Source organism: Neoarius graeffei, chromosome 9, assembly GCF_027579695.1.
Source record: "Neoarius graeffei isolate fNeoGra1 chromosome 9, fNeoGra1.pri, whole genome shotgun sequence".
Taxonomy (NCBI): Eukaryota; Metazoa; Chordata; class Actinopteri; order Siluriformes; family Ariidae; genus Neoarius; species Neoarius graeffei.
In genome coordinates, this window is record NC_083577.1 from 58289396 (window position 1) to 58306103 (window position 16708).

At 39.3% G+C, this 16708-nt stretch overlaps 1 protein-coding gene across 6 annotated transcripts in view; it reads left to right on the plus strand.

Annotated features, from left to right (window-relative positions):
* LOC132891866 (diacylglycerol kinase beta) overlaps window positions 1-16708 on the plus strand; it is a 148587-nt gene that overhangs the window by 103639 nt on the left and 28240 nt on the right. For all 6 annotated transcript variants that reach the window (XM_060929934.1, XM_060929938.1, XM_060929939.1 and 3 more), the window contains one exon: window positions 5243-5307. In XM_060929934.1, the coding sequence (XP_060785917.1) occupies window positions 5243-5307 (65 nt within the window). The remainder of the gene's footprint in view (window positions 1-5242; window positions 5308-16708) is intronic.

The window sequence follows — 16708 nt, forward strand, 5'->3', positions numbered from 1 at the left end:
TCTTTGATCAGCACATCCCTCAGCTGCTTAATCAGATTGTGATCTGGGGAATTTGGAGGCCAAGTCAACACCTTGAAGTCTTTGTCATGTTCCTCAAACCATTCCTGAATAATTTTTGCAGTGTGTCAGGTCACGTTATCCTACTGAAAGAGGCCACTGCCATTAGGGAATACCGTTGCTATAAATTGTTGGTCTGCAACAATGTCTGCAACAACAATGTACTTGGTCTGCAACAATATTTAGGCAGGGCTGCCAACTTTTCGAAATTCCTTGGAGTGAGATTTTTTTTTGGGGGGGGGGTCGACGGCAAAATTTTTCCGCACACCATGCAGTAAGTGGGAATTTTGTATTCAGTTTGATATTCACTTGTCCCCCTGCATTCTGGTGTTTTGTTTGTGGGTCGTCCAGCTAGAGATGGACAATGGGGGGGGGGGGGGGGGGGGATTTTGGATTTAGTAGATGTTCCTGCATTCTGGTGGATTTTTGGAGTGGCCTGCTGTGCCATACCTACATTCTTACACACCCTGACTTGCCAGGCCTTCAGCTTGTGGCCAACAAAAGCACCAAGTTTTGGCTTAAAAGCCGCCACACTAGAAAGCTACAGATGACTGCCAATGTTCCTGTAGCCCTATAGACCTGTGTTTCAGATTTAAAGGCAAGTTCATGTTTGAAAATATTTCATCAGCTAAGCCTAAACACCTTCTGAATTGAAACTAAATGTTAAGTTTTTAATAACTGTTGCAAAAAATAAGATTGTCCCTCACTGACTATTCATTATGCATTTAAGGGCTTTCCCCACCACTGGGTTCAGCAGAAGATTGGCATGGGGAAAAACATCAACAACAAAAGAACAAATAGAATGCTTAAACAGTAAGCAAAATGTGCATGTGCTACAAGAAACATTAAAATGATTAAGTTTGAACAGTATTGAAACACAAAAAGCTGAACCTTGGCCATAGGTGGGACTATGCACACAAAGTTGGGCTTAAAAATTTTGGTCATACTTAAATAAGCTATATTTCTTATTAATTTATTTCTTATCTGTGTTTCTTATTAGTAATAGAGCATTCGTCAGGGCCTGTTATCTGACAAATATTCTCTACCTGTCTTGCCCTCTTTGAAACCCTGTCTCCTCAGTATATTGTTCTCTGTCTTTTTTTTTTATTCTTCACAAGTTCAAGTTCTTTGATATTACAGTTGACCATGCTTTATTTACTTTAACTGAGCAATTACATACATCATAAATAATTAAAAATAAATACCCTGTAAATAAACAATAGGTATGGTGGCTAATGGCTCTTCTTGCATTTGTAATATTATCTCTTACTTGTTTTATTTTACAACATTTCCAGTATGGCTTCAAATAAAGTCATAAAGTATGATAACATACAGTAAACAAACTAAAAATGTGCCTTAATAAACATGTGCTAAGGAGGTGCTCTCCCGTGCTGCTTGTTGGGGAAGATTGAGGCTGTGGCATGGCAGTAGGCCTATAATGATTTAGCATGCCTAGTACACAGCTCTTGATATGGCATTAAATATTCTCACAACACTTATAGGCTAAAACGATTAAGAAACTTTATATAAGTTCATAATTACGCCAGTAACGCCACACATTGGCGTGCATATGTACAAACCTGTCTGAGACACCCGTCTTCAACTCGGATACCTTCTTCTCTCTCCTCTTCCTCTAAATTGATGGTAGGCAATTATCCAACTTCCGGCGAATGCAGCAAAATTAGATGCGCCACCTACCATAGGGGAGTGTGTACAGAAGGGAACACCTCTCTGCCTGTTTAGCCGTACGTAAGGCATAATTGATCAATCGCAAGTGGTTGGCACGACGCAATGGGTAGCCTAGATTAGATAGATAAACTAGATTTTTTTTTCTAGCGTGAGAAATCGGAGGTATGGCATGTGAGCATGTGAAGACAATCAAATGTGTGTGTCTCATGTTCATTGCGTGAGAGTTGGCAGCCCAGGTTTAGGTAGGTGGTACATGTCAAGGTAACATCCAGATGAATGCCAGGACCCAAGGTTTCCCAGCAGAACGTTGCCCAGAGCATCACATGGTCTCTGCCAGCTTGCTTTCTTCCCATAGTGCATTCTGATGTTATCTCTTCCCCAGGTAATTGACATATACATACCTTGCCTTCCACATGGCATTAAAAAAACAAAAAACCAAACCATGATTCATCAGACCAGGCCACTTTCTTTCACTGCTCCATAGTCCAGTTCTGATTTCAGTGGTGAACGGGGTCAGCACTGACACTCTGACTGGTCCACAGCCATGCAGCCCCATATGCAGCAAGCTTCGATGTACTGTATGTTCTTATACTGATCTATCATAGCCAGCGTTAACATTTTCAGCAATTTGTGCTACAGTAGCTCTTCTGTTGGATCAGACCAGAAGGGCAAGCCTTTGGTCCCCATGTGCCTAAATGAGCCGTGGCCACCCATGACCCTGCCACCATTTCACCAATTGTCCTTCCTTGGACCACTTTTGGTAGGTACTAACCACTGCATACTGGGAACACCACACAAGACCTGCTGTTTTGGAGATGCTCTGACCCACTTGTCTTGCCATCACAATTTAGCCCTTGTCAAAATCATTCAAATCCTTACATTTGCCCATTTTTCCTGCTTTCAACATTGAGAACTGACTGTTCACTTGCTGCCTAATTCCACCCCTTGACTGGTGCCACTGGATTGAATGTTATTCACGTCACCTATCAGTGGTTTTAATGTTATGGCTGATCGGTGTATACTGTAAAGATTAGGAGGGAAAAGGAGATTATGTAAAATGTGCATAATGCCTGGACAATAAAGTTGAGAATATTTGTACATCAGAAATGTATGCACAGCACAGTGACCTTTTTCCCACACACAAAGCCTGAGAAAAAAAGATGCCTGAATTTGGGATTATTTCAGGACTTTTGTGTGGTTTATGAGATGTAATTGGGCTGGAAATGTTAGTGAAACCTGGCAAACACTTGCTGTAACACAGCTGATGAAAGGTATTTGTAAAAACTGCTCAGTATGAGTTGACAGACTGTATGATTGATGACTGCATGTTGTAAGCTCTCTACTGCCTATTATGTAGTTACTCTAAAAAATTATCAGTAGTTTATAGTATAAGTCAAGTGGATCCCTTTTTACTTAATTTTGTCTGAAGCTACATCATTATTATTGCCCTTCCTGCCTCACCAAAATAGAAGCGTTTACTGCTACATGGATTGTATAGGCAGACTCATCAACTCTATGTAGCTGGAGAGGTGCAGGGCTTGTGATGAATCACCGTACTTAATTGTTTTCATGTGCCATAGAGACCATCCCCCTGTCTTTCTGCCTATACATTTTGCAATTAAACCACATCAGATCCAGTTCGGGACTGTAGCCTCAAAGTACAGTAGATGTACATTTCTGGTGCTGTTGCATCTCGCTCATCTTCCATCTCTGTTGATTATTACAAAAAATTTTCTTAAAGTAAATGAGTGTAAATGATGGATGTTCAACAAAAAACCTGGAAGCTAAAGATAAATTGAAATTTTCGGTTGATAAATGAATTAGATAGTTTCATTAAACATACCCTTGCCTCTCAAGAGTTATGTTTCCTAAAGCAGACTGATTAAGACAGTGAGCTCATATCATTAAACCGAAATTTAGCATCATGACTCATTACACTGTAGACTAGTGATTTTATAGAAGGAATATTGACCATCATTGGCTCATTATATCACGCAAGCTTGAATGATTTAGTGTCATTTTTAATTCACTATTAAGAACGATCTTTGATAGGTTTATTGTCAGAAATAGTTTTTTTGTTCCTGTTGAATATCAAAGGGTCTGTTGCAAATGTTGTTCTCTCATCTCATCTCATTATCTGTAGCCACTTTATCCTGTTCTACAGGGTCGCAGGCAAGCTGCAGCCTATCCCAGCTGACTACGGGCGAAAGGCAGGGTACACCCTGGACAAGTCGCCAGGTCATCACAGGGCTGACACATAGACACAGACAACCATTCACACTCACATTCACACCTACGGTCAATTTAGAGTCACCAGTTAACCTAACCTGCATGTCTTTGGACTGTGGGGGAAACCGGAGCACCCGGAGGAAACCCACGCGGACACGGGGAGAACATGCAAACTCCGCACAGAAAGGCCCTCGCCGGCCACGGGGCTCGAACCCGGACCTTCTTGTTCTGAATGCAAAATTTCTTATTGCTGTATTCTAAATGAGATGTGTTGTTAATGATTGCACCTGAGAAGACAGGAATTAGAGTTATACCATGTGCATAATATTGTTTCTTTTACTTTATTAAGTATGCTCAAAGTAAAAGTGTTCCTTAAGTTTTGGGGGGTTTTTTTTGGATAGTTATTGATTTATTAGCGTCCTTAATTAGTCCTACTTAGAACCCTGTCTGAAAAGAAAAGACCTCTTATGAAAGCATTTTGTAATGAAGAGAAGGATGAGTTGTTTTCAGTTGCTGCTGTTGTGCTGAAAAACTTATGAAATTACACAGTGAAGAAAGAGTTTGTCTTTGAAAAATATATGCATGAGACTTTGGTATGGTTTTGATCTGTCACTGCTATAATGTTCATGTCGTCAATCCTCTGCCCGCTCTTCTTCCCCTCAACCCACGTCCCTGGAATGCTACTGCCTAACTGACACTGTTATTTATTAAGCTAAGTGACTCTGTGGCCCCACTGACAGGCCTGTGTACTTTTATCTGCTGAAACATCTCATCAGACCAGAGAAATACGGCTTTCATTCATCTCTCCCCTTCTTTGCCCGAAATACCTGAGTATGCTTCATTTTTCAGTGCCATTAATTTTCATTGAAAAAAAAATCCACTCACCCCAATCATTGATCTGGGAACAGGATACAGCACATTTAAACCACATGGAATATGTTTAAACGTGGAATATATTAAAACTGGTGCTGGAACAGGTTCCATGAAGCTTTGCAATGATCTATTACTTTGCAGTGAAGCTTTGCAATGAATTACAGAAAATGATCTTTGCTAGGGGCAATAGGCAGACATCTCAGTCTCATTGTAATGATTGTGCACTTAAGCGTTACAGAATAATTTACTTTCAGCTCATAATGCGTGATTTACATTCAAAATTATTTTATACACAACCGTAGTGGTGCATGCTTTCTGAAGCAGTTTCTAAATGTGCAAAACCTACATTCCTGTCTTACAGATGCTAGCGTCTCTGTTTTTTCTACCTCTGTAGGATGCATCAATAGCTCACCGATTCCACTTGATGAGGGAAAAACATCCTGAAAAGTTCAACAGCAGGTAAAGTTTTATCAGTGTAAATGATTTAAAAAACTGATTGACATGTTTTCAATTCATTAATTAAAAGAAGAAATAACTACATTTATATCTGAAACATGTTATCTGTTCCTTTGGTGTTACTTGGCTGTCCATTCTGATTGTTTTAGATACCCAAAAGTTATCAAAATGACATTATTTATGACTTAATCCTTAAAAAAAAGTGACGTGGTGTGCTATTTATGGTCTTTCTCACTGACAGTGCTGTTGTATTGTGCTTCTTGTGACTGCAGCTTTAACTTCTGGGCAATTCACCAAAATCAATATGTGAATAAATGCCACCTACCTGGGAAGATCAATTGATTACTGTTGCTTGGCTACAGTCAGAAATTGCAACCAGCTCATAATGTGTAGCAGTTTTATATAACCAGCCTATTCAGTGCTGTGTTCTTGAACTTTTCTAGTTTGTATAGCTTGTGACATCTGGTATTTCCTCCCTCACATGCGGTATGTTTCAGGGGTCTTGAGTTTTTTGTTCACGGTTAAAAAGTGATCAGGAACATAAACTTGTGCTCCATTAGTCAACATCCTCAAACAGAAAGACAATTTTGGAGTGAGTTTGCCTTGCAACATTCAAAAGAAACTTTGACACAGAAAAGCTTAATGAATGAGCGCTCCTTCACGTCATTCCTCTTTGAAAACCGTCTGGGTCATTGTCAGGTTGAGCACAATGGCACTTGTGGCCGAGCTGCAGGAAGAGGTGGAGTGAATGTCACTTCATAATTAAATGTTACGTAATGAATCTCTTGTCAATTCAGAATCCAAGGCTTGCAGGACATTGGAAGGCAAACCAGTCATCTCTCATGAAAGGACATTTATAGTGAGAAGGAAAATAGACAGAACCTTATGTGAACTGCTTTTCTATATTCTACCGTTTTATCTGAAATGGAGAGACACACGTTTATCAAAGGAGCAAATATTCCTGATTAAAAAAAGAGTTAGTTTCTGTTATCACGTATGTTATAGCAGCTATAAACAGTCGTTCCCTCATCAACTTCTGCTTTTTTTTCTGTCTTTCGAAGTTAATGGGATTGGCATTACTGACATTACTTGGCGTTACTGAGAAATGGAAAAATGCAAACTCTTCTCTCCTGAAGACTTTCCCATGTGAGAAAACTTCATGAATGTTACAAAGCACTGATACTGGAAACCCCTTTCAAAAATGTTAAATAAACCTCTCCTTACAGAAAGCTTCACCATATCAGTGATCATCCATTATCCGTAACTGCTTATCCTGTGCAGGGTCGCAGGCAAGCTGGAGCCTATCCCAGCTGACTATGGGCGAGAGGCAGGGTACACCCTGGACAAGTCGCCAGGTCATCGCAGGGCTGACACATAGAGACAAACAACCATTCACACTCACATTCACACCTACGGTCAATTTAGAGTCACCAATTAACCTAACCTGCATGTCTTTGGACTGTGGGGGAAACCGGAGCACCCAGAGGAAACCCACACAGACATGGGGAGAACATGCAAACTCCACACAGAAAGACCCCCATGAGCCACTGGGCTCAAACCCGGACCTTCTTGCTGTGAGGCAATAGTGCTAACCACTACACCACCATGCAGGCTCAATGATTATATGTTTTTCTTTGTTAAATAATTATATTAACAATTATATTAATTAAATTAATATTAATATAAGTCTAGGATTTATGTTACCACCAGAACTGCCCAAGACTCTCTCAGAAAATTAATCCACACCTTCTGATTCAAGAATTCAATCATGCTGTGATATCTCTCATCTCATCATCTCTAGCCGCTTTATCCTTCTACAGGGTCGCAGGCAAGCTGGAGCCTATCCCAGCTGACTACGGGCGAAAGGCGGGGTACACCCTGGACAACTCGCCAGGTCATCGCAGGGCTGACACATAGACACAGACAACCATTCACACTCACATTCACACCTACGGTCAATTTAGAGTCACCAGTTAACCTAACCTGCATGTCTTTGGACTGTGGGGGAAACCAGAGCACCCGGAGGAAACCCACGTGGACACGGGGAGAACATGCAAACTCCGCACAGAAAGGCCCTTGCCGGCCCCGGGGCTCGAACCCAGGACCTTCTTGCTGTGAGGCGACAGCGCTAACCACTACACCACTGTGCCGCCCCTGCTGTGATATAATTAATTAAAATATTATATATTTGGTCCAGGGTGTACCCCGCCTTTCGCCCGTAGTCAGCTGGGATAGGCTCCAGCTTGCCTGCGACCCTGTAGAACAGGATAAAGCGGCTAGAGATAATGAGATGAGATGAGATTATATATTTGTATGTTTTATGCCATGTTTGTTAGAAAAGTAAAACTAAATATATAGTCTGTTACATATAATATTCACGATCATATACTATGTATTCACTGATACCATTTTTAACTACACTAGTTCATCTCAGAAAGAATATTGTGAAAAAATAATTTTTTTTCATGATTTCATTCAAAACGGTACATTTTCATATATTCTATATTCATTAGATGTAAAGTGAAATATTTCAAGCTTTTTTTTAATTTTGATGATTATGGCTTGCATCTCATGAAAATCAGAAATCCAGTATATGAGATTATTAGAATATTTCCTAAGATCACTGAAAAATGGATTTACAATATAGAAATGTCCAACTTCTGAAAAGTACGTTCATTTATACACTCAATACTTGGGTGAGGCTCCTTTACAATGAATTACTGCATTAATGCGGCGTGGCATGGAGGTGATCAGCTTGTGGCACCCGAAAGGAGTTATTGAAGCCCAGGTTACTTTGATAGTGGCCTTCAGCTCATCTGTACTTTTTGGGTCAGATGTTTCTCATCTTCCTCTTGACAATGCACCATAGATTCTCTATGGGGTTCAGGTCGGGCAAGTTGGCTGGCCAATCAAGCACAGTAATATCATGGTCAGCAAACCGTTTGGTAGTAGTTTTGGCACTGTGGGCAGGTGCTAAGTCCTGCTGGAAAAGGAAATTGGCATCTCCATAAAGCTTGTCAGCAGATAGAAGCATGAAGTGCTTGAAAATCTCCTGGTAGACGGCTGCATTGACTTTGAACTTGATAAAACACGGTGGACCAACACCAGCAGATAACATGGCACCACAAATCCTCACAGGCTACAGAAACTTCAGACTGGACTTCAAACACCTTGGATTCTGTGCCTCTCCACTCTTCCTCCAGAATCAAGGACCTTGATTTCCAGATGAAATGCAAAATTTACTTTCATCTGAAAATGAGACTTTGGACCACTGAGCAACAGTCCAGTTCTTTCTGTCTTTAGCCCAGATAAGATGCTTCTGATATTGTCTCTGGTTCAGGAGTGGCTTGATATTAGGAATGCGACAGTTGTAGCCCCTTTCCTGTAGACGTCTGTGCGTGGTGGCTCTTGATGCACTGACACCAGCCTCAGTCCACTCCTTGTGAAGCTCTCCCAAGTTCTTGAGTCAATTTTTCTTGACAATCCTCTCAAGGCTGCGGTCATCCCTGTTGCTTGTGCACCTTTTCCAGCCAGCCTTTTCAGTAATGACCTTCTGTGGCTTACCCTCCTTATGGAGGGTGTTGATGATTGTCTTCTGGACAACTGTCAAGTCAGCAGTCTTCCCCATAAGTTGTGGTTGTGTGTACTGAACTAGATTGAGAGATACACAGTATTTATACCATTTGCATAATAATTTTACTCAAACTCAAAATGAAATATTCTAATAAGTTAAGATACTGGATTTCTGATTTTCATGAGCTATAAGCCATAATAATCAAAATTAAAACAAAATAAGGCTTGAAATATTTCACTTTATGTGTAATGAATATAGAATATATGAAAGTTTATGTTTTTGAATTAAATTAAGAAAAAAATTAACTTTTACACGATATTCTAATTTTTTTGAGATGCACTAGTCTCTGAAGACACTTATGTTTCTTTGAAAAAAATCTATATTCGCACTATATTGCTGCATTGAATTAAAATTTAAAGTATTGCCAGGACTTGATTCCATTTGGAATTAAAAACAAAACAAAAACAAAAACATGTGGAAGTGTTGCATGTAGTTAACAATAACAGAGACACACTACATTGTGTCTAATACAAGAGCAACAGCACTTACATGTGACTACACTCTACTGAAATACACTGCGTTTGTCACTTAAAGTGCATATTCTGGACCAATTTTGTTTTTTTTTTATATGAAAGTATGTCCCTGTACACACTCATCCAGAAGGGTAATTTTGCACAAGGCCATCTGTCTACAGCAGAAAAAAATAAAATAAAACGCATCTGGAAAAATCCCAAGGGAGTCTGGAGCCAGATTCGTGACGTTATCTGCGGAAGCGCCAGCAGGCTGCGCGAGCTTTGCACGGTTTCAGTGCACAGCCTGTGTAGACCAAGCGCTCCCATTTCTCTCTCATTGTCCGGTCTTTTGGAAAACGATGAGTACTAATCCCCAGGGGCGTAGCCATCATTTTAGAAGTGAGGGGGACAAATTGTTCAGAGGTCTATTGAGTGATTTATCATCCTCTCGCATTCAATTGCACCTCTCCTTAGCAGCTAAAGAACCACATAACCACAAACAGCACAGCAGCAGGGAACCGACTTTAGTTCTTTAAAATGATATACTATCAAATTCTAAATTCTAAATCTATAAAGTAAAATTTATAAATAGAATTAAGAATAGTAGTAGTGACGTAGCTAGTTATATTCTCTTCTCACCTGTGACCCTGCATAATCATCCCTGTTGGCCTCTGGTCCACTGTCTCCTCTCTCACCCTGCTCTTTCTATTGTGGCAATAAAGATTAAAAAATATGTGGAAAGCAACATTTTGAACGAGAATTAGGAATACAGTAACAATAATCAGCAAATTCATGTACTTTAAACTTTAACTACCACAAAAATAAATTAAATCTTTACAAAAATAACAGTCAAAGGAACACAAATACATTTATATTCTTATTTTCTACACAGAAGTGAGTAATCTTAGAGTAGCCAAAATAGTAACGTTACTCAAGTAAGAGTATTGTTACTTTAGAATAATGTTACTCAAGTAAAAGTAAAACGTATTTTGCAACAAAACAACTCTTAAGAGTACAATTTATCCAAAAAGTTACTCAAGTAAATGTAACGGAGTAAATGTAACTAGTTACTACCGCCTCTAAGTTAGCTAGCTAGCTTAACTAACTAAATTGACATCTATTTGTCATCTTTTAGCTAAACATTATCTACATTCAACAGCATTACTCAACTTACACGGTTTGTTTGGAAAAAACTGTCTAAAGTCTTTAGCCTCTTGGCTGGTTTGCTGAACATACAGAAGCACTGCCCAGATCTGAATCACACCAAAGATACTCATACAATACTTTCTAAAGCGTCTCTGATCACACACGACAGCGGTGTTTGTTTGCCGCCTTAGCTCCGCCTGCTCATGATGCATTTAGGGGCGGCTCGGAAAAACGCGTTTTCACATGTTAAAAATGAATTGAGTGGTTGTAATGGCTGTAAAAAGTGTGGGGGACAGAGGGCACAAATACGGGACGTGCGGGGGACATGTCCCCCGCGTACCCCGTGTCCGCTACGCCCATGCTAATCCCATCAAGATTGGTGTTGCTACACCCTCCTACGATACATCTGTTAACCATTTTAATAATTACGTGATAATGTTGAAGAAATTTACAGAAAACCACCAGGTCGTTTTCTCGTACGCAAACCAGCGCTGACGTAGGATTCAGAGGGAGGCGTCCCGCATGTGACGTCGCGAAAATCAGTGTTTCCCGGGAAATCCAAATGGCAAGTTTTTTCAGAGGCGGACCAATTCGCCTCAAATGACTTGATTTCAACTGAATTTTTCTGGTATTGTGCAAGGTAAAAAAAATTGCACAAAATGCAAAATGTGACAGATATTTGACCAAAGTTTAATATAAAATAGGAGAATTACATTGATCTTGCTCTTGAATTTACCCGTGATATGCACTTTAAGAAAGGTATTTTGTTTCTTTAGTGCTTTTTACAGTGGCTGGATAGTCTGCTTTTGAAGTGGAACTGCTGTCTTGTCCTACACTCTCATCAGATGCAACTATTGAGACAAAAAGTAAAAAGCCCCTAAGGTCAACTTAAGAGAAGTCCTCCTCTAGAATAGGGCTGCTTTTAGTGGCCAGTCCTGCTTGGTATTTCTCAAGGATTCAACATAATATGCAGGGAAGGTCAGCTTGCAGGAATTGAACTCTTCCTGGGAAGAGAATAAATGCTATAATTTCTGCTCCAACTGCAAAAATGCTCAAAACGAATAATTTCTCAAAGCACATTTGAGTATCAGGGACTAGAGTGACATAAATGGCTGTGCAAAAGTCTTCAGCAGCCTAATTTCTTTATATAAATGTTGATATTCTCTCTCTCCCCTGTTAATCATAGCCATACTAGGCAATCATGCACACTTGTGAGCTTATGTGTGTAGAAGGGGACAAATGATACTTTACTCCGAGTGCATTATGCTGCCCTGTGATGCAGCATGAGCAACGGTTCAAAAAGATGCGAATAGCTGGCTTCATGTGTCTCGGAGGATAACAGGGGGGATAATTAAAAAATGAGAACCTTTTATGTTGTTACTTTTGAAAATCATCTGCACTTTACATAATTCCTTTCGTGCCTGTGACTTTTGCACAGTACTGTGACAGAGAATCGGCCTTTTAAACAAATCACCCTTGGATGATGTTTAATATTCAAATTTACATCAAGCTCATCTATTCAGTGAGGCTCACGTCGTAACATGTAACAATGTCAGTTTCGATTGCAGTAGCGGGGTGCGACAAAAGCATTATAATTAGATCCTATTGCAGCACATACAGTAATTGAACCAAGCTGTCTGAATTGGCTGGTTTACTCTAGATCTAGTCCCTTTATTCCTAATTTATGGACACAACTACCCATATTAAAGTGACATAAAAGAGATGTAGCTTCTTCTTGGACAGTTTTTAGCAGCCTGTCAATGGTGTCAATTTCTTGCTGCAGTATTTGGTGATTCAAATGATTCAAATTGTCGGTTTATATGTGAAATGAAATTAGATTTGTTTTATGCAGTTTTACCACTTTCTTCATCCAGAGTGCCATACAATCTAGAACCGCCAGTGATGGCCTTTATAGAAAGTGTTATAGGGATTTTTCTCTTTCAGATGCTTAAATAATCAATATGGAATGAATGTAAAGTATGGCTTTTCCAGTCCTCATAACACATCCCTTATTTCTCTATATATTTCATATTGTTCATATGGATTAGATTTGACAAAGGATTGTTATGGGTGTGGGTTAAGGTTAGGACTGAAATGTTGAATGTTGGCCTTGTTGTGGGGTATGGATTATTAGCACATTGTGTTGTGGTCAGTAAAGCAGTTGGTTGTTGCGTTTTACTGTTGACCTCAGAAGGACAGTGGGCTCTCGATATTGTCGTAATGAGAGCAGTGGCTTAAGGTACATACACCACTGGCAAAGTAATAAACAAATGTCCAGACTGCTTAAAGTATGACTCTTAATCATGTGTTTGCCACATGGATGGCCAGCATTCATAACTGCGCTGATGTAGGTTAAATATTTTCATAAGACCTGCACTGTAAAAAATGATGGGCTGATTTTACTTAAAAAATTAGTGCAACATTTTTACATCCATCATTTTATGCAGAAAATGCATACATTTTGGGGTCATTTTTACACATAAAATTAAGCTGACTTTACAACCCCGATTCCAAAAAAGTTGGGACAAAGTACAAATTGTAAATAAAAATGGAATGCAATGATGTGGAAGTTTCAAAATTCCATATTTTATTCAGAATAGAACATAGATGACATATCAAATGTTTAAACTGAGAAAATGTATCATTTAAAGAGAAAAATTAGGTGATTTTAAATTTCATGACAACAACACATCTCAAAAAAGTTGGGACAAGGCCATGTTTACCACTGTGAGACATCCCCTTTTCTCTTTACAACAGTCTGTAAACGTCTGGGGACTGAGGAGACAAGTTGCTCAAGTTTAGGGATAGGAATGTTAACCCATTCTTGTCTAATGTAGGATTCTAGTTGCTCAACTGTCTTAGGTCTTTTTTGTCATATCTTCCGTTTTATGATGCGCCAAATGTTTTCTATGGGTGAAAGATCTGGACTGCAGGCTGGCCAGTTTAGTACCCGGACCCTTCTTCTACGCAGCCATGATGCTGTAATTGATGCAGTATGTGGTTTGGCATTGTCATGTTGGAAAATGCAAGGTCTTCCCTGAAAGAGACGTCGTCTGGATGGGGGCATATGTTGCTCTAGAACCTGGATATACCTTTCAGCATTGATGGTGTCTTTCCAGATGTGTAAGCTGCCCATGCCACACGCACTAATGCAACCCCATACCATCAGAGATGCAGGCTTCTGAACTGAGCACTGATAACAACTTGGGTTGTCCTTCTCCTCTTTAGTCCGAATGACACGGCGTCCCTGATTTCCATAAAGAGCTTCAAATTTTGATTCGTCTGACCACAGAACAGTTTTCCACTTTGCCACAGTCCATTTTAAGTGAGCCTTGGCCCAGAGAAGACGTCTGCGCTTCTGATTCATGTTTAGATACGGCTTCTTCTTTGAACTATAGAGTTTTAGCTGGCAACAGCGGATGGCACGGTGAATTGTGTTCACAGATAATGATCCCTGGAAATATTCCTGAGCCCATTTTGTGATTTCCAATACAGAAGCATGCCTGTATGTGATGCAGTACTGTCTAAGGGCCCGAAGATCACGGGCACCCAGTATGGTTTTCCGGCCTTGACCCTTACGCACAGAGCTTCTTCCAGATTCTCTGAATCTTTTGATGATATTATGCACTGTAGATGATGATATGTTCAAACTCTTTGCAATTTTACACTGTCGAACTTCTTTCTGATATTGCTCCACTATTTGTCAGCGCAGAATTGGGGGATTGGTGATCCTCTTCCCATCTTTACTTCTGAGAGCTGCTGCCACTCCAAGATGCTCTTTTAATACCCAGTCATGTTAATGACCTATTGCCAATTGACCTAATGAGTTGCAATTTGGTCCTCCAGCTGTTCCTTTTTTGTACCTTTAACTTTTCCAGCCTCTTATTGCCCCTGTCCCAACTTTTTTGAGATGTGTTGCTGTCATGAAATTTCAAATGAGCCAATATTTGGCATGAAATTTCAAAATGTCTCACTTTCAACATTTGATATGTTGTCTATGTTCTATTGTGAATACAATATCAGTTTCTGAGATTTGTAAATTATTGCATTCTCTTTTTATTTACAATTTGTACTTTGTCCCAACTTTTTTGGAATCAGGGTTGTACTAAAAAATCTGACTTTCACTTCATGTCTTTACTTAAAAATATAGGTTTCTCCAGCCAGTAAAATTAAGTTGTTTCATTTAGACTTTCTTAATATTTTAAGTTGTAGATGTGAAATATTTTGGTTAAATATTACCACTATGTAAACTACTATTACTACTATCACTACTTCTACCACAGTGAAAATCTATAGCGCACAGATTTTCTTATTTGACAAATAAATTAACAATCACTATATAATAACAAAACTTTCAAATCATCATGTCCAAAAAAACTAGATCAACGGTACTGTTAACTAGCAAAAGCACACAGGTGCAAACTAACGTCAATGACCGACTTCACAGTATAAACAAATAAAACCCAAGAAGTTCTAACATGGTCGTATTTAAGAACACCTCTGGTAAAAGACTAAATTAATTATTTGAAAAACTGACCCCACTTAGATTTGCTAATTTATCAGTGCTAGCTCCACTTTGCTAGCTGAGGCTGCCTCGTGTTCCCTGCCAAGCCAGCCTTGTAGTCAAAACACCATTTGATGTAGATAAACACCCCATAAAACATTACGTCAATTGTTTGAAACAAGCCAACAAAAAAAATCCTCATAACTGTAAACACATAAAAATTAACAGTCTGATGTGCTTTTACCTATGCAATTCTTCCTTTTGGTGTCATGGCAAATGGTCCAAATGCTTCAAAGTTGACAGAGTACGGTCTAATGGTGTGGTGTCAAAAGATCTCAAAATATTTAGTTTAGTGTTCCCAAATCTCCTGAACGTAGGTATTGCTAAAAAATTATAGACAATGTTTATGCAAAATCTTAAAGATGTTTAACACACAAAATAATGAGTGGTACTTATTCTTTTAATTGAGCCAAGTTCGGATAACAGCATTTTAGGTAAAATCTTCTCTTTTTTTTTTTTATGAGCAATTTTTACTGGGCTGAAGAATCATTTTTAGAGTATGGCAATAAATGGTATTTTTGGTTTATTTCAGTCAATTCATGGTTAAACATGCATTCTGCATTCATTCAGTCCTTATCTAGTCTTTAGTGTCCTTTATTCTCTATCGGACATTGATTTAAATAGTATGTATTGAGGGTTTTCGGATAAGAGTCCAATAATCACATGACATGAGAGAGGAAAATACCAAATATGGTCCTAACTCCAGCCTCTGCTTATTATACCAGCTTGTGTTTCATAAACCATATGTCTGTATTTGCACTGTCTGTTAGTGTGCCATGTGCCCATGAGTGTACAAGTGTGATGACTGCATATATATATATATATATATATATATATATATATATATATATATATATATATATATATACACACACACACACACACACACACACACACACATAGGTGTGTGTGTGTGTGTGAACTCCAGGGTCCAGAAGAGACCCAGTATGGCTGTGTTCTGGAACGTGTCGTTCCCTGCTGCTCCGTGCCTGTGGTGTGGAGGGATAAATATACTCCTCTCCTCCTCTCCTGCCAAAAGAACAGCCCGACAAAGCCTCACACCTCTCTCCTGCTGCTCCTCAGTCGTATACACTCTGCAAGGGCCTGTTACACACCGCAGGCTACCTGAACCCAGACCTGAGTCATCCCTGTGCTTTGCCTTTGCATTTTTCTGTGAAACTGCAGAGCTCTGTGTGTGCAATTTAGTATGTAATAAGTTTCTATAAAGCAAACAGGTGAAGATTACAAATTGTATGGCACTGACTTTATATGTCACTGAAAATAGCTGTTTGACCTTCGTGTGCATTTGGACCATGTCAGTGTTAACAATTCAAGGCACAGTTCAGTCTTTATCAGGAGCAAGTGTGTTGATCTAAGGCAAATTGAAACAGTGGCACATTGCCAGGAAGTCAGCAACTGCAAGGTCAGAGGTTCATATGTGAGGTTGTGAGGCTCAAATTACAGCCTGAAGCAAGGGTTCACAAGGGTGATATAGTGTCTGAAAAATGGAAAATAATAGAATAAAACAACGTGCATATCTATAGAATGGTTTAGGAATTAAATCTTTATTTTGAGCATATCAGTCTGTACATTGTGTGATCTTTTAGA